Source organism: Triturus cristatus, chromosome 10 (genome assembly GCF_964204655.1).
Source record: "Triturus cristatus chromosome 10, aTriCri1.1, whole genome shotgun sequence".
NCBI lineage: Eukaryota > Metazoa > Chordata > Amphibia > Caudata > Salamandridae > Triturus > Triturus cristatus.
Window position 1 is genome coordinate 335429474 of NC_140593.1, and position 24561 is coordinate 335454034.

Consider the following 24561-nt stretch of genomic DNA (forward strand, 5'->3'; position numbering starts at 1 on the left):
CATGCGCAGGATGTTGACAGGTGGGCTTTGTGTATTCCACCTATGCAGTCACATACAATGGTGAGCTTTGGTGTGATTGTATGGGCCATCACTGGCAGGATAGGAGGGAGTAGTTGGTCCCTGGCCCACTTACAATTGAATAGGCTGTGTCCTGCCTCCACTCGATGGGCTGCATACCCCCTATAGTTAGTCTGGAGCCAGGGCCAGGAAGGCAGGGCACCCGTACACTTCAAAGTCATTCCTCTAGAAACGTTTCCCGACTTCAATGGCACAACTGTGTATAAATAATGGACAGTGGACACCAACTCTTCAGTACACTTTTGGACCTGTGGATACTCTGCCAGGAAGGACTGCTGTGCTGCTGAAAGGACTGAACCTCTGCTGGACTGCTGTTCTGAAGCAACTGCTACCCTGCTCTGCTGGCCTACTGCCTATTGTCCTCGTGCCTTGGTGAGACGGACTGGACCTGTAATTCTTGAACTCTGAGCCCAAAGTGACTCCAAGATTTTGTTTGCTGGCCTCCTGATCTGAAGCATCATGGACTCAACAGGCGTCCACCAACTTTTGGAACTGTAATACGTGACACATCCTCAGCGTGGCCCTTGCATCTCTAGTCAACGGTAGCCTTGGCGACAATGTCAGATTCTGCATCACAGCCGTGCAGCTCCACAGAACTGACTCATCACCGGACTCCGTGACGCATCCTTGGCATAGAATTTTGTATTGCAAGCCCCATCTGCAGGGTCCTCGATGACAACACAGGCCCTTGAATCGCAGCCTCCCTTCGGCTGCGCGACTCATCTTTGACTTGTATCCTTGCAATGCCACACAACCTAGGATTTAAGGTATTGTTTTCAGCAGGCCTAACTAGGTCCCTGTAACCAGCTCCATCATGTTCATCCTGAACTTGTGACTTTGTCGGGTCTGACACCACCAGATATTCACAGCTGATGCTTTGTTTTTTTGACGTCATTTTCATAAAAAAATCCATCTACTTTAATATATCCAGTTCTACTTATTAGAACTTAATTGTTTTGGTCTTGTTTTGTTTATTAAAGTAAGATCTATTTGTCTAACCAGGTGTGGTATATTTTTATGTGCTGTTTTCACTTTATTTTTATTTGAGACATTGCCGCTAAGGTAAACCTGACGGCTCTGTAACAAGCTACCAGAGGGTTGAGCGCAGGTTAATTTAGTGTTGGCTTATGCCTCACCCTGACAAGGATTGTGGTTGCTGCTTGACTAGGGCTTACACCCTAGTCAATCAACAATCCAATTTCTTACATTGGTGGTCAGCGGTGAGGATTTGGACATGGTATTTGTGCAGTGTTGTACAGAAATTTGCTGTACACTACCATCCTATAACTAGGAGCAGTTTGGGTTTGATTTCTCCCTGATTGGCATTTTTGCTTTTTCTAAATGCTATCCTTGATTGTTGTGCTTGAACCACACCTACAAGAATGGAGTTTGAGATAGCCAATATGGATGCCTACACTGTGGTCTAGCTCAAGGACTTTCTGAAAGATGAAGGGACTTCCAGCGAACAGCACCACCAGGAAGGTTGAACTCTAAAATGTGCTGAGGGCCTGGGCAGAACCCCATCAGTCACTGGTTGAAGCCACAGGAGGGGATAATGGACTGTAAGGGCCTGAAGAGGACTTTCCTATAGTACCTGCTGCAGCTGAGGGGGATGAGTTAAACCTTGAATTGGAGCCTCCTGCCAGGGCATGGTGCAGTGTCTCTTTTTACAGCCTGTCCCTAGAGGATATGGCAGAGAGGAGGAAGGAACGGAAATTAAAGCTGCAGATGGCCAAGTTAAGGATGTATGGAGGAGAAGAAGGCCGAGAGGCCCTTGGAGAAGAGAAAGTTGTTACTGGCTCATGAACGGAGTCTTAAAGATCTGGATATCAAGGCCAGACAGGCAGAGTCCAGCAATGATGGTGGCAGCATTTCTATAGTGCCCTCTGGAGACAAGAGAATACATATTCCAAATAGTCTGGTGCTTGACTTTGTTGTGGGGAACAACTTTTATAAGTAGTTTGAAGCTTGTGAGATTGCTCTTCAGATGCACAGGATCCCTGGAGGGGATTGGATGGCTAGTCTGTGGAAGCTTGTTTCTAGGGAAGGGAGGGACACCCTTCTGACCCCAGAGAAGGGAGACAGGATGAGGTATCCCCCCATAAAGGAAGCCTTATCAAGACGTATGGCCCTACCTCAGAGAAGTATATACAGAAGTTTAGGGACAACCAGAAGCTGCCCCAGCAGACCTGGGTGGATTGTGTGGATTCCTTTTCCAAGGCACTTGATGTTTGGGTGAAGGCCAGTGAAGTTAAGGATTATCAGAGGCTGTACAATTTGGTGGCAAACAAGCACATGTTCAGTCTTTGTTTTGCAGATCTGCACCAACACTTGTTGATAGAAGTTCACTGACCCCAGGGAGCTTGCTAAGGAGGCAGACTGCAGGGTCAGCACCAGGGTCCACAAGAAGGAATCAGGGGGTGAGGGGAATCCCCACAAGGGTAGACAGATAACCCACCAGAAGAAGGATGAAGAAGACAAAAATAAAACTAAGGCATACTCTAAAGGCCCTTAAAAAAGTTAAACGGGGCAGGACTCCCATCTCTCAACTGCGAAGAAAAGAAGTTGTTCCCTATTAGGTATCAGGGAAGACACTCACTAAGTGCCCTGAGCGCCAAAAGGAGGGGCACTTCAAGGGGGATGCCAAATGTCTCAAGCAGGCATAGCCCCCAACTGGTGGGCAGTCATTGGGGTTGGCTAGTGTAGACCTTGGGGAGGAGATTCTGATCATCCTAGTAAGCAAGGGGCACAGTGTAGACTTTACCCTTGTGTCCCTAGGTGACAAAGAGTTGGTGAAGAGAACTTGCATGCCTAGTAATACTAGGAAATACAGGCAGTGGGTCACCATCCATGGGCATAGGGTGGAGGATCTGAAAGACATTAGAGCCAGCATGACAACTGTCAGATGTCATCTGGTGACCACAGAGCAGGTAGTCCTTAATGTATTCCACTAAGTTGTTGCAGCTGACAACCGTGAGAGTCACTACCCAGTGGCTCTGGTTCCCTTTGAATTGGGGGGGTTTCAGGTACCTTGAGGGTAGCTGTGAGTCTGTCCATGCATGTGGATTGTCTGATGGCAATGGCCTAGAGCACACCATCTGGAATGAGGTGGAGCTCAGGTCACACTTGGAGATGTTAGTGTTTCCTGAGTGGGTGTGCCTAACCACCCGGTCCATTGCAGCCCGAGAGGGGAGTCAGGTGACCTGGATCCTGAAAGAAAGGTCTAGGTGCCTGCCAAAAAGAAGAAGGGCAAGGGGCGTTGGAAACCAGCTCCTGAATCTCCCACAGACCGGGATGAGGCTGATCGTGAGGAGGATGCTCCAGAGCCTACAGAGGAGGATGTTGTCGCCCTGGGGAACCTAAACTGAGCTGACCAACTGGTAGCAGGAAAGCGGCCTCACTAGGGAGGAGTTCGGCAAGGCCCAGAAGGAGTACCCTACTCTTGAGGGCCTACAGCGGCATGCTGAGGCCCAGGCTGCTGGTGAGACCTCCAGTGATCACCTGATTTACTGAGAAAATGTTCTCCTGTGTCGCGAGCCTAAGGTTCCTGAGTCTAGGACAAAATGTGTGTTGGTGGCACTCGAGTGTTACAGGGCCTTCCTACTGGAGCTAGCTCATGATTTACCCCTGGCAGGTCATTTGGGTCCGGACAAGACCTTTGACAGGCTTGTCACTCACTTTTATTGGCATCAGATGAGAAGGATCTCAGTTGCTTTCTGCAGGTCCTATCCTAGCTGCAAGGCCAGTGGCTAGTCAAGAGGGAAGTACAAGTTCCCCTGCAACCATTTCCTGTTGTTGACACCCCATTTAAAAGGGTGGGCATCAACACTGTTGGGCCTCTGGACACCAAAGCAGTAATGTGCAACCGGTTCAGCCTGGTCTTGGTGGACCATATCATCGGGTACCTGGAGGCTATCCCTTGAGAATGGTGAATGCGCATGCAGTGGCCAGTGTAATGATGGGGATATATTTCCTGAATGGACCCCCAGGGGGTGCTGACAGACCATGGTACCAACTTCATGTCGGTGTAAATGAAGGCCATGTGGAAGGAGTTTGGAGTACACTTCAAGTTCTCCACTCCTTACCACCCTCAAACTAATGGCCTTATTGAGAGGTTCAAAAAGATCTTCAGGGGCATGATCGTGGGTCTGACAGAGACCTTGAGGTGGAAATGGGATGTCCTTGTGCCATAGTTGTTGTTTGCATACCAGGAGGAGCCTCAGAAGGAGTTTGGATTAGAGAACATAATGGACACCCGGTATGAGAACCTCTCAGTCTGGTCTAGGAGGGGTGGGAGTAAGCTCCCAGTAAGAACTCCCTGGATGTGTCCAGCTACATGCTGGTACTCCAGACCCAGATGAAGCATTCTGGAAATAAGCTAAGGCGAACCTAGGAGCCAGCCAGGAGATCATGAAACCATGGTATGACCAGACGGTGACTCTGGTCGAGTTTCAGCCTGGCCAAAAAGTGTGGGTGATGGAGCCCATGAAGCCAGGGCCTTGCAAGACTGTTGGTCTGGGTCCTATGAGGTGAAGGTGCGTAAGAGTGATGTAACCTACCTGGTGGACTTCAAGACTCCCAGGGACTTTGAGGGTTCAGTATGTCAATTGCCTGAAACCCCACTTAGAGAGATATGAAGTAACCATGCTCTTGGTCACAGACAATGGGGTGGAAGAGGAAAGTGAACCTGACCACCACCTCCTGTTTTCCAAGAAACATGATGGATCAGTGGAGGTTGTCAACCTTGCTCCTACACTGACCCTAGAACAACAGAGAGACTGCCGCCAGTTGTTGGGGCAGTTTGCTTCTTTATTCTCCCTTACCACAGGACTCACTGCATGGTGTTCCCATGATATTGACACTGAGAACACATCTGTAGAGAGTAACATTTACAGGTTGTCTGATTAGGTGAGAGCCAGCATTAAGGAGGAGGTTTCCAGATGCTGGAGTTAGGGGGTATTGAGTCCTCAAACATCCCCTGGTGCAGCCCAGTGGTGTTGGTCCCGAAGGCTGCTCCTCCAGGTGTCACCCCATAACTTAGGTTCTGTGTGGATTACCACAGGCTCAATGCCGTCACCAAGCCTGATACCACCCCATCCCCAGAGCTGATGAACTCATAGACCTGTTGGGTACTGGCAGATTGCCTTAACTGAGGGGGCTAAAGAGAGGTCTGCATTCTCTACCCCAGAAGGGCGCTTCCAGTTCCAGGTGATGCCCTTTGAGTTGAAGAATACCCCTGCCACCTTCCAGGTCCAGACTGGGTTGAAGAACTTCAATGCTGCCTACCTAGTTGACATTGTAGTCTTGAGTTCTAACTGGCAGGACTGGCTGAGCAACCTCAGACAAGTGTTTCAGGCATTGCAAAGGGCAGGCCTGACTATCAGTGGCGTTCCATATTAGGACTCCTTTACCCAAAACACCTTAAATGATAAATTCAAGTTCTAATTAAATCAGTCAAAAATATACAGCCAGTAATAATTTTAGATAATGCCATTTACTCTGCTTTTGTTTGAAAATTGCATTTTACTCTTCAAAGCAACATGTGTAGCCTCCTTGAATGTTAGGTGTTCTCACGAAGGAGGGTTAGAATGGCATTACATGGCAACAGCACTGATCTCTCAGTGGGGATTAAAAAAAAAAAACCTATAGGCAAAAGCTCAAAAGTTTAATCTTTGAATCAATAAAGTTCTAGAAAATACTTTTGCATAATGAAATGGAAATGAGAGTGCATGCCTCTGAGATTCATAAAGAAATATCTAAAAATGGGCAACTCAATGAAGCAATTCCTTCATGTGGAATTTGATTCACACAGGTATTTTTATTTGTATCCTCTTCTTCAATGCTGATGATCTTCAATTGATCTTTGACATTGACAACTCACCCGCCTCCATCTCTATCTTTCAAACAACTATGCGATATATTAGTAACTGGATGAACGGCAAACACTTGAAGTTGAATCCAGATAAAATAGAATTGATCTTAATTTGAGGGCCCTCAAACCCCTGGATCTCTAACTTCTGCTTGCCCCCCTGGGATTCCCCCCCCAATACGTCTAGATCTATTAAAAGCCTCTGCATCACTTTTGACAGCGATCTGTCAATGAAATCTCAGATTGGGACAGTGGTTTCTACCTGCTTCTTTCAGCTCCATAGGATAAGGAAGATTAGCATATTTCTTACCACCGAAGTCCTGACACAAGGAGTATTGGCCTTAGTCATCTCTCACACTGACTATGCCAATTAACTCGACTTTGGTATACGAGCATATCAATCCAAAAGACTGCAATTGGTGGAAAATCAGGCCGCTAGATTAATTTATCACCAGCAGAGAGGGTACCATGTCACCTCGCTCATGAAAGGGTTACACTGGCTCCCGGTTGTTAAATGCAGTGCATTCATGTTGGGATGCATCTACTTTATAGCACTTCATGGCAAATGCCCAGTGTTTGTATCTACTCGGGTACAGAGATACTCCCCTACTCGGAATCTTAGGTCTTCCCACCTCAATTTCTTAGCTATTTCATCTTTCAAATGCAAGAAACTGGGGGGACTAAGATTCACGGTCCTGGACGCTAAATTTTGGAACTCTCTTCCTCCGGACATCAGATCGATGACATCGTATCCTCAATTTAGGAAACTCTTAAATACCTGCATCTTTTGCCAGGCATCTGAATGAACCACTTAGCTGCAGCACTCCCTGGACCTTAGCGCCATGAAACTGTAGGGTGTACGTGCACTCCATAAATATTCTTAACATAACATAACATTTATGCTTCTATATTAAACTTAGAAATGCGATTTCTTTTTCTTGAGAGCATGCTCTCAGGATTTGCGTTCACAAAAAGTGAATTTGCACTTCTACACAGCATTGATTAATCTTAAGTGTAAAGCAATCTCCTTGAAATGGTGGGCTGGGCCTTTCCAGGGTGGATATGTCTGTAGATGAGAACCTCCACACAATTGTGAGTTTTCTGGTAATAACTAACTTTTTGAGCAAGTACATTTCCACCCTGTAAACAGCGACGGATTAATACAGGTTAAAGGCCGCAGAAGATATTTGTCTACAGTGGAACAGGGAGGGATTATCCTCACAATTAGTGAGGGGAAAACAGCAATTATAATGCTGTTTTTACAACGAAGTACCATTACAATGCGGCCGTTACAACAACCTTGTTATTGGTACGCAATACCTTTATATCGCAAGTCATTTGAACAACTTGCTCTAGGGGGCGCTAAGGTATTGGATAAACAATCCAACACCTTCCCTACTGTTGCACAAACTGGAGCAGATATAGTAAATAATACTATTCCTAAATCCAGCGCGCCCCCTACAGCAAGTCGTTGTAATGACCGCGTTGTAAAAGTACACGTTGTGATAGCATGCAATGTCACATGCTATATTCTTAGTGAGGGTGTAGTGGAAAGGCACATGCAAATATAGCTTCCCTGTTGAGAAATGGAAAACAAAGTTAGTATATGAAAAATGCCCAGCATGTTTACCCACCCTTCAATATTCAACTATTACCTGTAAGCCTGTATGAATTTTCTTGCATGTGGGTAATTTGAACCTCACAACTAATTACAAAACTACCCCTCAGAATGTGTAAAAGTCACAGCTTCAAGTATTACTCTTTAAATTCTGTTTCACTTTACTCCAAACCTAGGAATAAGTCCACCAAAGTATGTTTTAAATTTATTTTTAAGGAGCAAGACCAGGACCTACATAATTCTCCAAAACCTTCAGTCACAGTGAGGAGCCAAGCATTACTACTAGTCTGTGTACCGTTACACAGAATTGAGAGCCACATGTATGAAAGTTTGAAATAGCAAGTTCCTAATTGCGATTTCCTGTGAATCATTTAGGAAATTAATATTTCAAATGTATGAAACTCTTTTGCGTTTCATTTGCGATTCCTAGTGGGTCGCAAATCGACCTTCCTCATTAATAATAATTAGATAGATCGCACCTACTTCAAGTAGGTGGTAAATTGCGAATGTTTTGTGACTACATTCACGGTCACAAAACATTCTTACATATCGTTCAGATTTAGTATTTGGAAGTGATGCCCCAAACACGCCTCTTCCAAATACCAAATTGCAAACCCATTTTTCGATTTGGCAACAGGTTAACAAATCGCAAAAAAGGGTTTGATACATGTAAAAAGCCTTTTTTGCGTCCGCAAACGGGTCGATTCTGCGAATCTGACTGTTTACAAACGCAAAATTGGTTGATACATGTGGCAAACAGTTCTTTGCTCTTTCACTTGTTTTCAGACATGCACATGGGTGGTGCAGCCAAGTCTATGAAAGCTTTCTCATCATTGAGAAATTCTGTCCAGCCTCCATCATTGAGAGCAATGTGGGTATTATGCCATTGGATCTTCAAGCTGCTCTAAGCAGCTCCCAGTTATCCACAGAAGGACCTGCAGAAATGAATCAGGCAACCATGATGCATTTATCATAACAACTAAAGCTTCCAGACTGCTGGATGTGAAAATAAACAGAAGGCTATTACCACCCATCTGTGGCAACTTTATCTAAAGTGGGAGAAATGTTTGACTGACAGCAAGTCAAGATTTGGGGGGTGGTTAGTGGAGTAAAGCACTGTGTTGATTTACTTATCTTTATAGAAGCCTGCAGGCGCAGCACAACATTGCACAGCACCACACAATGACCCGCCCATCCCTTGGTAACTCTTCGCCTGATTATGAGAAAGGCCGTCTGAAGACCACCGTACTCACAGTGGCATTCTGACCGTCGCCTCCGGCGGTCTGACCACCTGGTTATGACAACGGTGGTTGGATCGCAACAAGACTGCTGCCACTGCCAGGATCCTGCTGTAGCGATGTTGGGGAAAGCGGAGGGGATGGGAGGCCGTGCCAATGCTGGTACCACCATCCCAGTCACGACCTGCCATTCTGCCAACCTTTTCAAAAGATTGGCAGAAAGGCAGGGAAGGGGCCCCTAACAGGGCCCCAGGTTATTTTTGCCAATTGGGCAAAGTGCATGGGGGCACTCTTATTGCACTGTTCTGCATGCACTGTGTGCAATGCACAACATGGTGCATGGTACACAGTACACCCGACATGCGAGTGACGCTGCTACAGCAGTGGTATATGCTTCAGGCTCTCTTTCAGTTGAAGCATGCTGCAAAAGTGGCACAGCCGACACAACACTGCCAGCCTGGTGGTGTAATCATAATACGGAAGTCAGGAAGCCTCCGGCTTGGTGGCTTTCTCCCGTCTGCTGCAACAGTGGTCCAGAGGTCGGACCGCCAAACTCTTAATCAGGCCCTCTGTCTTATATTCTGTCTTATATTTTGTATTATTTATAATGGGGCCCAACATATTTTGCATCTGTCCATCATTCCTTCTAAAGGCCTAAGAAACTTATACAGTTTGCTCATTTGTCTTTAATGATTATTAGTGTATGACAATACGTTTTATATTAAATATTAGTTTTTATAGTGGTCTTTTAGTTTCGATATTCATATACTCTTATTTTGAATAGTTATTTTTATAGAGTAGACTATGTGTAAAATCGGGAAATTATTCTCGTGGACTTCCTCTCTCTCACATCACCAAATGACAATAATATTTGTGTCAATATGGTTTTCACAATAAATAGAAAAACAGTGTCCTCAATATTTTCAGGACAAGTACATTTTGACTTCTAGGGTACATTCTGCCTTTCCATGAAGGCTGCAGTTTGAGAACATCCTGACTTCTAAAAAATATAAACTATCCTGGCAGGCAGCCAGTGGCATAGTAAGGGAAGGGCATGACTTTTGGTGGCAGCGGCCTCCACCCCTGCTCTTTCATGCGGCTGCCATGGGCGGCAACGCAGGAAACATCGCACCAGTACCCCCATCGTTTCCCCCGGGCATAGAACAAATGCTATGCACCCCTCATGGTGGCAAACCTTTCAGTGCTAATTATAAACCGGGATCTACTAAAGACAATTTTATTTATTTAATTTAATATTTATGCTTTCTATATTTGTAATATTTACTTTTTGCTCATTCAATAACTGCAACATTTATTTTAATATCTACTGTAATAATTCTACATATCTTATGTATTTGATTGGTTTCAAATAAAGCTTTAAAAAATAACCTTTCATATTTCTTGTGTGTGCTCTATTTGGGTAAAGGAAAAGGGGAACGTACCTAAAACGTTGGGTCTCTCAAACATACTATTGTATAACTTGTATGTTCCAAAAGTAAACTGTCACTCACTTCTGATAATATCAGTAAAGACTCGTGGAACACCATTTGTCAATCAATAAATCAATCAATCACTCATTTATAGAGCGCTGCACTCAACTGTGAGGGTCTCGAGACTTTGGAGTTTGTTTGCTGCTGCGTGGAGGCGATTAACCAAATAGCCAGGTCTTTAGCTCTCTTCTAAATTGCTGGAGTGGCGTGCAGCTCAGGGGTGCGGGGGTGGGGTGTTCCAAGCCTTGGCCACCAGGTGCGAGAAGGAGTGTCCTCCACTGTTGGCTGGATGTATCCATGGGTTGTCTGTTATGGAGAGGGAGACTGAGCGCAGGTGTCTGGATGGTTGATGGAAGGTTAGGCATCTGTTGATGTATGCAGGTCTTTTCTTTGTGCAGGGCCTTGCAGGAGTGGGTCAGCATCTTGAACTGGCATCTTTTTTGGATCGGGAGCCAGTGTAGTTTCTTGAGATGGGGTGTGTTGTGGGTTCTACTGGGAAGGTCTAGTATGAGTCTTGCCACTGAGTTCTGTATTGTTTGGTGTCTCTTCAGGAGGCGTGCAGTGATTCCTACATAGAATATATTTCCGTAGTTCAGTCTGCTGGTGATGAGGGCCTGCGTGACAGTCCTTCTGGTGTTGACTTGGAGCCACTTGAAGATCTTGCAGAGCATGTGAAGGGTGTAGAAGCAGGCGGAAGAGACTGCATTGAATTACTTCTGTATGGATAGCTTGTTAACCAGGATGATTCTGAGGTTGCAAGCATGGTCTGTTGGGTCGGGGTATGCCAAGCTCTATCACCCACCAGGAGTTGTTCCATGGTGAAGTTTTGTTTCCAAAGAAGAGAGGACTTCCTTTTTTTATGAGATCAGTTTGAGACATGCATCCTTCATCTAGCCTGCAACATTTATCAAGCATCTATGGAAGTTAGGTTTGGTGGGGGCAGGCTCTTCAGACAAAGAGAGGCTGAGCAGTGTGCCTCTGGCATACGAGATGATGTTGAGTGCATGTGATCTGATGGTGTCAGCCAGGGGAGTCATGTAGGGGTTGAAGAGGGTAGGGCTGAGGGACGAACCTTGCAGGACTCCTCAAATGATCTTTTTGGGCTGAATGGTGGGGGACGATCCTTTGGGTTCTGCTGGTGAGGTATGAGGCGATTCATTTGAGAGCATTTACTTTAATCCCAATGTGGTGGAGACTGCTGATCAGGATGTGGTGGGAGCCTGTGTCAAACAAGACGGACAGGTAAAGGAGGATGAGTACTACTGTTTCCCTGTGGCCCAGAAGGGCTCTGATGTCATCAGTGGCTTGGATCAGGGCTATCTTGTTGCTGTGGTTAGCTCAATATTCCAGATTGGGAGGGGTCCGGGAGGTTGTGATATTCCAGGTGTTGGGCGAGTTGCTGGTTGATTGCTTTCTGAAGGGCTTTTGGTGGGTAGGGGAGCATTGAGGTGGTTTTGTAGTTCTTCAAATTGGCAGGGTCTCTGGGTGCTTTTTTTCAGGAGGGGCCTAACTTCAGTGTGTTTCCAGTCCTCGGGGAAGGTGACATAAAGGAGATGGTGTCTTGAGTGGTGAGGAGTTCCCAGTGGCTGAATTGGTGTTTGATGATTGTGATCCTGGGTGTGAGCCCACTGATGTTGTCTGTGATGGAGGGTTGGTGAACAAACGTTTTGTAGATGGGCGAGATCTTGTTGTGGAGGAAGTCTGCTAGGTTGTCGCATAGTTCCAGAGAGTGTGTGATGTCGTTCTCAGCGGCTGCTGGATCGGTGAACTCCTTCACTATGGTGAAGAGTTCTTTGCTGTGGCTTGCACTGGCTTCGATGTGGTCTGCCAAGGTGTTTTTCTTGGTTTCTTTTAGGAGGCCGTGGTACTGGTTGAGGGTAGTTCTGTAGACAGTGTGGTCTTAAATGTTTTGGCTGATATGCCACTTCCTTTCAATTTGTAGGCAGTTGCATTTGGTGGAGTGCAGTTCCTCGGTGAACCAGCTTGCTTTTGTCCTTTGTTTTTTGTCCTTTCGTCATCTTGGCAAGGGCAATGGCGTCGGCGCACTTTGTGATACCCTGGGTGAAGTTCTTTGCTGCTTGTTTGGGGTTGTGGGAAGAGTTTGTGAGGTGGGAGCAGAGAGTGTTGTTCCACTGGTCTTCAGATACCATTCTCTAGTCTCAATGCTTAGACTGAGGGGCCGGCACTAGGAAATATGTGCCCTGAGATGGTAAAGTGTATGCTGTGGTGGTCGGGCCAGGTGAGTGGTGTAGTATGAATGTATCAGACTCTGTTGCTGGAGGTGAAAATGGGGTCGAGCATGTGTCCTGCAATGTGGGTGGGGACAGTGCCAAACTGCTTAAGACCGATGTTGCTCATGCTTTCAAGGATGTCAGTGGAATTGGTGACGCTAGGGTTGTCGAAGTAGAAGTTGAGGTCTGTCCATTTTCCTTCCTCAAACTGGTAAGTTGGTATACCTATGATTGCCTCAGGGTCAAGAAACATCTACTGGGTGTCAATCTAGTGGGTGTGGTCTGGATTGAGACCTGTCACAACATATCTAAGCCTTTGCCTAACTAAAGCAATGAGGCCATGTGATGTGATGCAGCTGTGAGGGCAAATAAAATTCCTGGGTGACCGAAGAAGAACGAAAGCTGTGAATTTAGAACTTTCTGTGTAGATCTTAGATGTATCAAAAGTAAAAGTAGGCTCAGTGTTACCTGGTTGGAGCAAAATGACTGGATTTGGCTAAATGTGGTTGTAGGGATTGAGACAAGGATACTTGTGACGATGACTGTTAACATGGGAACACTACATTGTGACTAGATGTTTATTGCAATGATGCGCATTGAATTGCTTGAAAAGCAAACCATCAAAGCAATGTATTTGTGGCAAAATAAAAATGTATTGAATATACAATTAAGGTTAAAGTTGACATTTCTGAATTAAGAGTAGCCAAGACGTAATGATCTAGGACGAAGTGACCAGATATTATATGTATCTTAGTAATGATTGCTTTCCCAAAGGATCAGCAATATTTGACTAATGGCTAAACAAATAAAGTTCCAGAGTCATGGAGAGTATTCTACTTGTTCCTGTCCATAAAAAGAGATTCCCTGATCTACCACATTTCTGACAGGGAATTGCTAGTTGCCTAGTTAGATGTAAGCTGTAGTCTTTTCACTAACTATCTATTAGCACATGTAACAGACTTGTTGGGCAGTAAGGGTACTTAACCATGTTTTGGAATGGAATGCTTTATTACAAATAACGTATAGGTTTTTGGCACAGTTGGAATGGACAGAAGTGGAGAAAAGATCAAGATTGTTGTAGTGTTCATTTATAAATGTCTCCATGGCCTTTTATAAGATGAGCAGGCTATTCAATGGCAATAACTATAAGGTAAACAGGCTATTGTATGTTGAGAACAAAAGGACTGGAAATCTACATTGACTATTCTATGTGGTTACAATATTTCTCATTAGGCCATCTGTCCAATTTCCAGTAGGAATCGCACAGGAGATGGAGGTAAACAAAGGTTTGTCCTACACTAACCTCTTCTCAGTCTCAATGTTGTTAACCTTCCTCACGTTGGTGATATGCATGTTACAGTACTTTTATACCCATATGTGATATCAAAGGGCACAGGAATCCCAGGAAACATATAGCAGGAGACAAGCTATCAACAGTAAGTACATCACAATTCAAGTTTTGTCGGAAAGGAAATTAGAAATGTCAATGTAAACTAAGTAGTAATGGCCTAGATGCCTCCCAGAAGGGTAACGACCTGTGAATGTTCATTGCTGTTCGCCCCCAAGAGCATGAGAAGTAGTCCTACAGGAATTCTCTTTTACATACTCTTACATGCCTTTATGAATCGATCCTGAAATTTCCAACCTCCCATTAGTAAAATTATGAAGAGGTCAGAGTCGTTTTTATTTGTCCCAAATGCATATAAATATTTCCTGAATACTCTCATTTTATTGCTGTTTTCGATATTTTGGGGCTCAATACACAAAGGAGTAGAATATACAAATGAGTACTATAAAAGTACTACTCCTCATACTCTAAACTTCGTTTCTGAATAGACCCCCTCATATTAAAAGCCATGTTTTGTTTTGGGAAAGCAAATAGGAAATTTCAATGTAAACTTAGTAGTAATGCTCTAGGTGTGTTCCATAAGTCCTCCAGAGGGCTTCCATTTCAGTGGAGAACGACCTGTACAACGCTGTCGTTACACCGCGGTATGTTTACATCGCAGGCGTTACAACGCATATCGTTACAACGACTTGTACTGGATGGCGCTCTAAACTAAGGAATAGTATCAATTACTATTCCAACACCTTCCCTACTGTTACGTAGGCTGGAGTTGGAATAGTAAATCATACTATTCCAAAGTCCAGCGCCCTCCAGCGCAAGTCGTTGTAACAACTTGAATTGTAACGAACGATATTTAAAATGCTGCGTTGCGAATTTATGCGTTGTAACGTCATACATTCATTTCGACGTATGCTGCAGTGTGCTCCTATGAATAAATGCACAGAATATGAGGTTGAACATGCAAGGTAAAGGTGACACCAGGGCTTCTCTATGCGGTGCAATTTGATTTCAAGTGTCAGTAACATGGCTGCAGGATAATTTTGAGGAGATAAGATTATGAAAACTGCTGGCCCTCCAAAAGAGTCACATCATCAACCTAATTAAAGTTGAATTGAGCCTCCCTGCTATAAAATGGCTTTTCAAACATGTTTAATTCATCCACAGTACTCCATTCACAGATGACAGGCTCTTGAGCGTGGCAAAGGAAGACTTATAACAGGGATCATTAGTGGACAAAGCAAATTGGCGTCATGATGGTTCAATGGAAAAACAAAAATTAATCAGTAGCTATTGCACTCCACTGAGGAACTTAAGATCCAAAGCTCTTAAACACAGAGAGCGTACAACAGTAGGGGCAGAGGAATGTTTTATGGTAAACAACAGGAGTTCGATTCCTTAAAAATTAATTAGGAAAAATCAGAGGCTAGGTACAATTCATTTGATATTTATAATACTCTTTTATCAGCAGGTCTATATTTGGATTTTTGAGTGGGGAGGGGGAGGAATGACTAGGCGAACTATGGGCCATATGTATGATTCCAAATTGTGATCGCAATTGGGCTTAGTGGTATGTATGAAAGAAAAACAGCATTCCAAAATAAGGAATCGCAAAATTTGCGATTCCCTATTTTGCGATTGCATTTAAGGAATCGCAAATTGCGATTCCTTAAATGCAATGTAAGAAGCACAGAAAAAGTGGAATTTGGTGTTAAGGAATCGCAAATTACCACCAACTTCAAGTTGATGGTAATTTGCTATTTCTTTGAAAAATGCACTTGTTTGCATTTTTCAAAGTGCCATGTGGCGCAGATACATGCCCTTAGGGCATGTATGTGCGCCACATGTGCACACACAAATATTTCAGGAGTGCAACAGGGTGTGCTTTTGACACCCTGGTACCCTTGAAATTGCATTCTCAATTTGCGCTTCTCTAATTGCGAATCGCAAATTAAGAATGTCTTCCCATTCATTCCTATGGGCCTCCTAGGCAAAATGAATGAATTGGAAGGAATTCCTTAATTGCGAATCTCTATTTGCGATTCGCAATTAAGGAATATGGAGGATTCGCTAATTATTTTGCAAATCCTACATACATCTCGTTTTACGATTCACAAATAGCGATTTTCTAAAATTCGCTATTTGAGAATTGCAAAACCAAACTTACATACATATGCCCCATCGACACAAGCTGTTTCAGGTCCACAATTTGACATCAGTGAGAGGTCAGTGTACCACCACTTGTCTCATGTGTATGGCGGACAGCTCAACACCAGCTACAAAACCCACCAAATGTAACCACTAACATAACAATGTAATATGGATGCAATGCGACTTAAATTCACTCTACTGAACACCCAAATAGTTTCTTGAATACATTGAAAGATGAAGGGCTGAGAAACTGCTTAAATGGAGTGAACAATTTTACAATTGTTATGCTTTTACTTGACATATCAGTGGAAATGCAGAACGATCACTGAGCTGAATCTTAATTAAGTTGTTTAATCTTTGCATGGTTATTATTTTACTCACGAAAAGTAATATGAATTTTATGGAAATGTAAGTGGCTTTAATTTTTGTGAAACCAAATTTAACTATTCTTTAAAATAAATAAAGCATTTTAGACTAATGTCACCCCTGTACAAAATACTGGAAATAATTGGAAATTACCATTTATGTTGATTTCCAACCAAGTGAGCAAACTAAACTGAGTTATCTTTTGTTAAAAAGAATTTATAAATCAGACACAAACACGAGACTTACTGTATCCCCATCGCAATTACCGGCAGGGACAGGAATGAAGGCCAAAAATGGATCATATCTATAGTACCTGGGGCAAGATGTAGAAAAATGTCACTTTCAGATTTCATAATTGGAAATTTTTGCAATTCACAATTAGGAAATTGCAAGCACCCATGTACAAATGTGTAACCCTGGGCAGACAACTACACTACGTTCGTGAAATTTGCGTAGTTTGTGCTACTTCGCGCTACGCGAATTGCACGTAGCACAGTGCAAAATGACATCCCGGTGAGACTTTTTCCTCGTTCGCAATCAGCAACATCAAGTTGCTGATCGCGAGCGTGGAAAATAAACCTCCCTGCGAGATTCTCAACGCGGGGAGGTCAGGTTTCTCATTGCGAGTGGTCACGTATGCTCGCGACCGCTCGCGATGAGAAACTACCAGTCCACGTTGAGAAAGCTACCGCTCGAGTAAAAATCTACTCGAGCGGCAGAAAACAACAGCTCGCACTGTGCAAGATGCCGTTTTCAATGATTGCACAGTGCAGACAAGTATTCGGCACTGTGCAATCATCGGGAACAGCGCACTACGCAGCTCACGTAGTGCTACGCGTATCTCACGTAGTGCGAAGTGCACTTCGCGTAGCTAAGCGTAGCGCTACAACGCGAACTACGCCCAGGGTTAGAAATGTGTCTTAGACACATTTTGCGATTCCCAGTGACTTGCAAATAGACCTACCTCAATAATATTCATGAGGTAGGTCTGGCTTTGCTACCTATTGGGAATGGCCAGCACTCACAGGGATGGTGGCCTACTTGGGTCAGCAGACCACCATGTCTGTGACTGCTTTTTAAATAAAGAAATTTATTTTTGTAATGCAGCCTGTTTTCCTTAAAGGAAAACTGGATGCATTTCAAAAATAAAAATGAAAAACTACCTTTTCATTTTTTAAGAGTGGGGAGTGGTCCTTGGGACCACTGACTGCTCTTAAAAAATGTTGTTGCCCACATTCACAAAGGGGAGGACCCCTTCCCGTTTGCAAATGGGTTACAATCAACTTGTAGTTGATGGTAGCTGTGAATGTTTTATGACCGCATTCCTAGGCGCTAAACATTCTTAAATGCCAGTGTGACTTGCTACTAGGAAAGGATGCCCTTAACATGTACCTTACTAATAGTGACTCACAAACCCGATTTTGTGAGTCGGTAATAGGTTACCGACTTGCTTCATACATCTGGCCACTTCTTCTCTGATTTTTGTGGGGTTATAATTAAAACCATTTTTAGTCATCCGTTTAAGAATGGCAGGCAGTTCTGAAGTTTTTTCCCAAAAATACGTTTTGGAAAATAGGCAACTTATTCCCCTGGCGTTCTTTTCCAGGTTTAAAGGAATGTTTATGCCATTCACAAAGGTGTAGGGACCTGCACAATCATTTAACTCAACCCCGCAGAAACAAATAGGTATTGAACACAGTTGATGAGTTGGAAAAATTGCACTCGCGAGTGGTACTAAAGGCAGCAAAAAGTGGTCACGAGTGATGAAAATCGATTTCTCTGCATCATGCTTCATCAGAGCACACATTGAAACTAATAATACCTGGTCCAATGAGAAGACCAGCCTATCTCCTACACATCAATTGGACTCCAGTGCAATGACCTGAAATAAAGCTGCATGGAATGCTCAGTCTCTTCCATATTAAAAAGCATCTCTCTCATTATTTGAGGAGACAGCAGGAGAAAAGTTAAAACGACAACATAGGTAAGTATAAATTCATTATTACCTTTTGTGCAGAAGGGACCCTCAAACGCTGTCTTGGAGCAGTCACAGGAATAACCATTGTACTTTTCCACACACGAGCCTCCATTCCGACAATACATTCCAAAACTTGTGCAATGGCCGGAACAGCCAGCTTTCACTCCTGGTGTGGCCTTGGCTCTTACTTCCAAGTCCAGAGTGGCACCATTCATCCTCAATGAGCGAATACAGCCGAGAAATCCCCTCTGACCTCCTGCAGCACCTTCACAGGAAGACATTAAGATATTGATTTTCCAGATACAATTACATTCTACTTTTTCATATCGAAAGATAAACACATTTCATCAAATGAACTTTACTAGGTAGAGAGCGCCAAAAACAGTGGTCCTCCTTCCCGGCCCTTAAAATTTGAAACTGCAGGCTGTCCAGTCATAAGTGCATCTATTGTGTTTTAAGAAAAGAAGGATGATTTTTCAAACTATCTCTGTTGTTATAGAAAATAAAATACGACTGTCTTCATAATCTGAAGCTTCTCTTCTTGCCACAAATGCCACAACATTCCCTGTATAGTATCCGCGTTAATGGATTGCGGGAGGTCATGCGTTGAAAAGACTAGGGGCTAGATGTATGACCATCAGGGTTTTCGACTCGCAAATTGTGATTTTTAGTGACTCACAATTTGTGAGTCTCAAAACCTGATGTAGAACAGTGTCTGAAACAGTTTGTGATGCCTAAATGGGTCGCAAGGGATCTGCCTCATCAATATTCAGATCACAATTTGTGACCCATTGGGAATGGACGGCAATGATAGGAATGGTCGCCTGCTGCGGTCAGCAAACCACCATGCCAGTGACTGCTTTTTAAATAAAGCAGTTTTTAGGTCTTGCTAGAGCCAGCGCATGCGCTGGTCTGGCGAGACATTTAGAAAGCGGGTTTTTAAAGTGCTACCAAAGGCGGCCACCAGCTTGCTGTTATGCGCACAAGTGCGCGCGCCTCGCTCGCCTTTCCAATGTTCTATTCCTGATCTCTTTCACATTCGACTTTCGCGCGCATGCGCGCACACACAACTCCTGTTTACACAAACAACCGACTTGTTTTAACATTGCAGCCCCTGCCAGGCTGAGAGGCGGGGGCTGCTCTCTATCATGCTAAGAATGCAGGGTTGGGGGTTTTGCCGTCCTTGGCCTACATTCACAGCATTTCAGAGCAATTTGCAAACCGCATCCCTGTCTGATTGATATTAACGGGACAAGGATTCTGCGGTTTCTCCCGATTGCAGTTTGTTTGCACTGACGTATCCCACAAGGCAAATCACAGAGTAATCGTGCACAGTAAATGCATCTGCATTGCAACCCGATATGGGTGCCTGGGGCACTAAGTTACTGCTGGCTCCGACTTCCTGTTGACATTTAATACTAACTGTAAGGATTGGTTTGTTTTAAGCTGTAGCCTTGTACAGCTATCGAATACACTTTATCTAAAGTTAACACCCATCCTATATACTGATTCTGCAAATCTCGTGCTGCCTCATAACAACAGTGTGAGCCTATTACTGCCATCAATGCACACAGACTGCACTTGCGGTAAATAGCTACCATGGGGACCCAGGCCGTGTGTGACACCTCCACCTATTTTGTTCCAACAGTGCATTGGATTCTGGAGCTTGCAGTTTTCCCTCCGTTGTACGTAACACTCCTACAATTACAAGCATACAGAATATTTTGGCTAAAAGCAGGATGGAGTAGAGGTGTGACACATGGCACGGGCAGTGGCAGCTGTGCGAGGGTGTGACAGCACCACGTCATAGACATTTACCAACACACATACATTGTTGACCGCTTGCTTCTTTGAAAACACCGGATGTGTGTTCTTTTTAACTGAGCACATGCATTGACAAGGGCAGAATTGAAACAGCGTTCACTACTTGGCTGCACCATCACAAAGCACTTTTGTTCGTCGAAGGATCCACGCTAACTCCCTTTCTTTTCTCCTCCCAGTGACAGAACAGCAAGATACTATTATTACAGGCACCCAGAGGCGCAACTAGAGCCAAATTTCGGGGGGGGGGGGCTAAGAAAAAAATGCGGGGGGCTGAATCTTTAAGCAACATGCAGAGTGGAGCTGCAGGGGCTCTTAGAAGGGGTGAAACAACAGCAAGGCCTCATTAACGTGCAAATAGTCTTTTAAAGACCTGTGAAGTGCTTGGGTGCGGCTGTGTGTTTGCCCGGGAAGCTGTCTCATCCCGGGCTGCCACACACGATGGAGGGGGGGGCGGCTGAAGCCCTTCGAGTCCAATGGGTGTTGCGCGCCTGCTGGCACCTGAGGAAGCAAGTGCTGCAGTCCCAGTGCGTGCTCCGTGAAGAGGTCTACTTCCTGCTGGCCGCCTTCGCGCTGCAGGCCGACCTGGCCAACTTCAAAAGGAACAAGCACTATGGGAAATATTTCGAACCGGAGGCTTACTTCCCCTCTTGGCTAGGGTTCGCTGCACAGATTGTCTGATGATTTCTCCAGCAGGCTTCTTGTTGCCACGTGTCCTTAGCCGTCCCATCTCCTTCTAGTGAAAGCACAGTGTAATATCATAAATAAAATGATATCTGCCAGGGCCCTAATCTGATGTTTGAAGAGATGGTTCTCAAGGCGTGAAATAATGTCCTCATATCTTTCACATTCCCCACAATGATATAGGCCACCAGGGGTTTTGAATTGTGATGGATCTTTTGTTATAAAATTTCACAGTCTTAAATTCATGTAAATTGCATTGCGCCTGGTCCTTTCGGTCCAGCAGTGTCGTCAACGTGAGAAGCACCCTCTATCTTACACACGTCATTAAGGTGCCTCCAACTTCTTTTTCTAAAAGTGTTATCACCCTCTTTTGTATCATTTTAGAACAAAACAGGAAATAGACAAGCATTGGCATAGCCAATAGGTCTCGCCTTTGGGACCTTATAAGTGTTTAGCCATGCAACAGTTGATGTTGTTGCACCAAGGATATTGTGCTGGATAACTAAACCCTTATAAGGTCCCGAAGGCAAGACCTATTGGCTATGCCAATGCTTGTTTGTTGTTGAAATGCAGGCCATTTTTCTTAAAGAAAAATCGGGTGCTTTTCAAAAATAAAAAATAAACGTTTTCTTTTCATTATTTCTTATGATTGGTCCCGCCACTGCCTGCTCTGAAAATTTTTTTGGAGCCCCCACTCACAAACGAGAGGGGGTCCATTTGAGGACTCCTTCACACTTGCGAATGGCTTACCACCAATTTGGAATTGGTGGTAAACTGCAAATGTTTTGCGACCACATTCACGGTTGCAAAACATTCCTACATACCAGTGTGACTCGCTAGTAGGAAGGGACGACCTTGGCACACCCCTTCCTAATAGCGACTCGCAAATCCTGTTTTGCCCATTGGTAATAGGTTACCGACTCACAAAATAGGGTTGGAACATTTGAATATGTATTTTACCAGTTACAAACAGTCCGAGGGGCCATTTGCGACCGATAAAATGCGTCATTCATCTGTCCCTCGAATTCTACTTGGTGAGAAGTCACCGTATGACCCGGTTCTTTGTGCCCAAAGCCTTGTACATCACCATGAAAGTCTCATGATAAATCAAGCAACACGAAGATTGACATGAAAGTATATTTGTACTTGTATCCACTCCACTCATACACCCCTCCTCCGTAGCTGCTGCTTTGCATCTAGGTTTATGCCTCTGGCATCAATCTACTAATATAGCAGAAGCTGTCAGAGTACCTGTTGACCGAACCCAATAATTTCACAATACATGACAACACATTCCTTTTGACCCACTTTACATCAAATAAATTTAGCTGAAAGAAACTTGACCATTATGGCACCACACAAGGTTATTTAGACAGGCAAAGAAGGCTATTTGTATTGTTTTGTTAGCAGCTGCATAGATATGCCCATGTATTTGTGTGTAAAATGACAGCCATTTTATTCAGGTAAAGTGCTTAGCGGCATATCAGCAAGGCGAGGCGATTTTTGCGGCCGTTTTTGGCTGAAAAGCGGCGATAATGTTATCGCCTAATTAGCAAGCTCACGCTAACGCTCTAATGAGATGCAAAGTGGGCGTTCCTGACCTGACAGGAGAAATGTCGCTAAGCAACATTTCTCCTATCATCAAGCCCCACGCAATGGAGCATAGCGGCAGGAAAAGTAGCGATAACCCCTGTTATCGCTACTTTCCTTACGCCTGCTTCAGGACTGACTTAGCCATGATATCCTATGGAAGGTGGATATCATGGCTAAGTTTGTGGGGCCCTATCAACAAGCTAACGCCACATTGCGTGAGATTATCGCTGGGTTTCCAGCGATAATCTCACGTTAGGCAGTTAGCGCGAGGATTTTTATAGCTTTTGAGATAAGCGTTGCTAATAGCACGCTATGTCAGCGATAAAAATCCAAACTAGCCCGCGATAATTATCCTAGCGTTAAGTGCGCTTAGCGATAATTATCACCGGTTGTTGCTGATATGCCCCCTTAAACCTCAATCCGAATACCAAGTGCAAGTATATAAATATATGGGAAGCAGAATGTTTTGTAATCACTGGAACAAAAACACTGTTTGTAAATGGATAATTCTGCATTTCCTACATCTTGTTTTTAAAGTGAACTCCATGTTGAATCATGTTTCATGAACGGACACTGTTCGAGCACTTTTGCGTCTATGGAAAGAACACATTTTAATTGCAAACATCAAGGCACTGTGAAGCACGTTTCGAATTAACATGCTGCTTGCGTGTGCCACAGAGAAAACATCGCACTTCAGAATCGCCATCTGCTCAAGTAAAACTATGGCAAAAGGTGCACACGAGCCATACCAATGGAACAAGCTCTCCTGGAATGTGTTCCACTCAGCTCAAAGAGAATGACATTTAAGGCAATGTGGATTTGCTGAGACATGAAACGTATTTTGCCGAAATCAATTAAAATGAATAATAGCAAACATAGTTATAGATACTAAAACGCGTATATATCAATCAATCAATTAGCTTTATTCGGCAATTAAGTCATAAAAGCACATTTACAGACAATACATATAAATACACATAAATTACCTAAAAAAGTTAAAATTGCAATTAAATTTATGAATAGCCGACGAGCTTGAATTAAAAATAAAAATTAAGAAGATATACATGTCGAATTGTTATATACAGAAGGTAGCTAGACGTTAGATTCACGCCCCAACTCTCCAGCTCTCAGCTTCAAGATATTTCACCGTGGTGTATTTGCAAGATCAATGCTAACTCAAAAGCAAGGAGCTGGCAGATAACCTCAGAGCTTTTGATCTTATACTCCAGGCCCACCCTAGGAATTTGGCCACTGCTATACATATTGGGGGAGTAGGATCAGTGCACAGAATGCGAAGAGCTATGGCATATCTTCTGGTACCCAGAAGCTTGCACATTGGTTGTATCCATCTTTTACGGGGTACCACATACATAGGACAGAAAAATAAGACATGTCCGACATTTTCACATAAATCAGCACATCTGTAGCACTTATCATTTTTACTGCCTTGCTTCTCCCATCTAGAGGTGAATTCTGCTGTGGGTAATGTGCCCACCCGTAACTGAAAATATAGCTTACGATCGGAGGTTTTTTCAATCATATCCCAATAATCCTCTAAATGGGGAAGAACTTTTAAATCAAGAAAACGGGCTGTTAGATGGGTAGAAAGGCCTTGGGTAAATTCCAACTTATATACCCATTCCCAATACACATTTTTCAGATTTTCTTTAGATGGGAAAACAGAGTTTGCTGGGTTTTTCCAAAGATCCATCAGGCCTAAACTTCCCAGAGTAGTTTTTATTCCTAACAGCCATGGTATTTTTTGGGACCTATCAGATTCTATAGTGTCCATAAAGCCACTCCTATAATGGGTTAGTTCGTCAGTGCACCAGAGACGACGCCAGTATAGTATTGGGCGTAACCTCGCCAGGTGCTCCAGAGGTTTCTTGCCCAAATCCAATAATAGCGGCCGTAGTGGCGTACTTGAAGGAAGGTTTGTGACTTTACGCAAGAAAGTGTTTTCTAGAACTTTCAGATTATTCAGATTGTTAAAGCCCCAGAGCTCAGCCCCATATAGGCATGAGCCCAGGACCTTAGTTCCATAAATTTCTAGAGTTGGGGAGATTGGTTTGGTAAGTGAAGTTTTGAATCTAGCCAGA

At 44.0% G+C, this 24561-nt stretch overlaps 1 protein-coding gene across 1 annotated transcript in view; it reads right to left on the reverse strand.

The window, feature by feature from the left end:
• The window catches only part of CNTNAP2 (contactin associated protein 2), a 2761105-nt gene that overhangs the window by 523811 nt on the left and 2212733 nt on the right, over nt 1–24561 (reverse strand). Inside the window, exon 18 of the mRNA XM_085631546.1 lies at nt 18393–18629. Coding sequence (XP_085487672.1) covers nt 18393–18629 — 237 coding nt within the window. The remainder of the gene's footprint in view (nt 1–18392; nt 18630–24561) is intronic.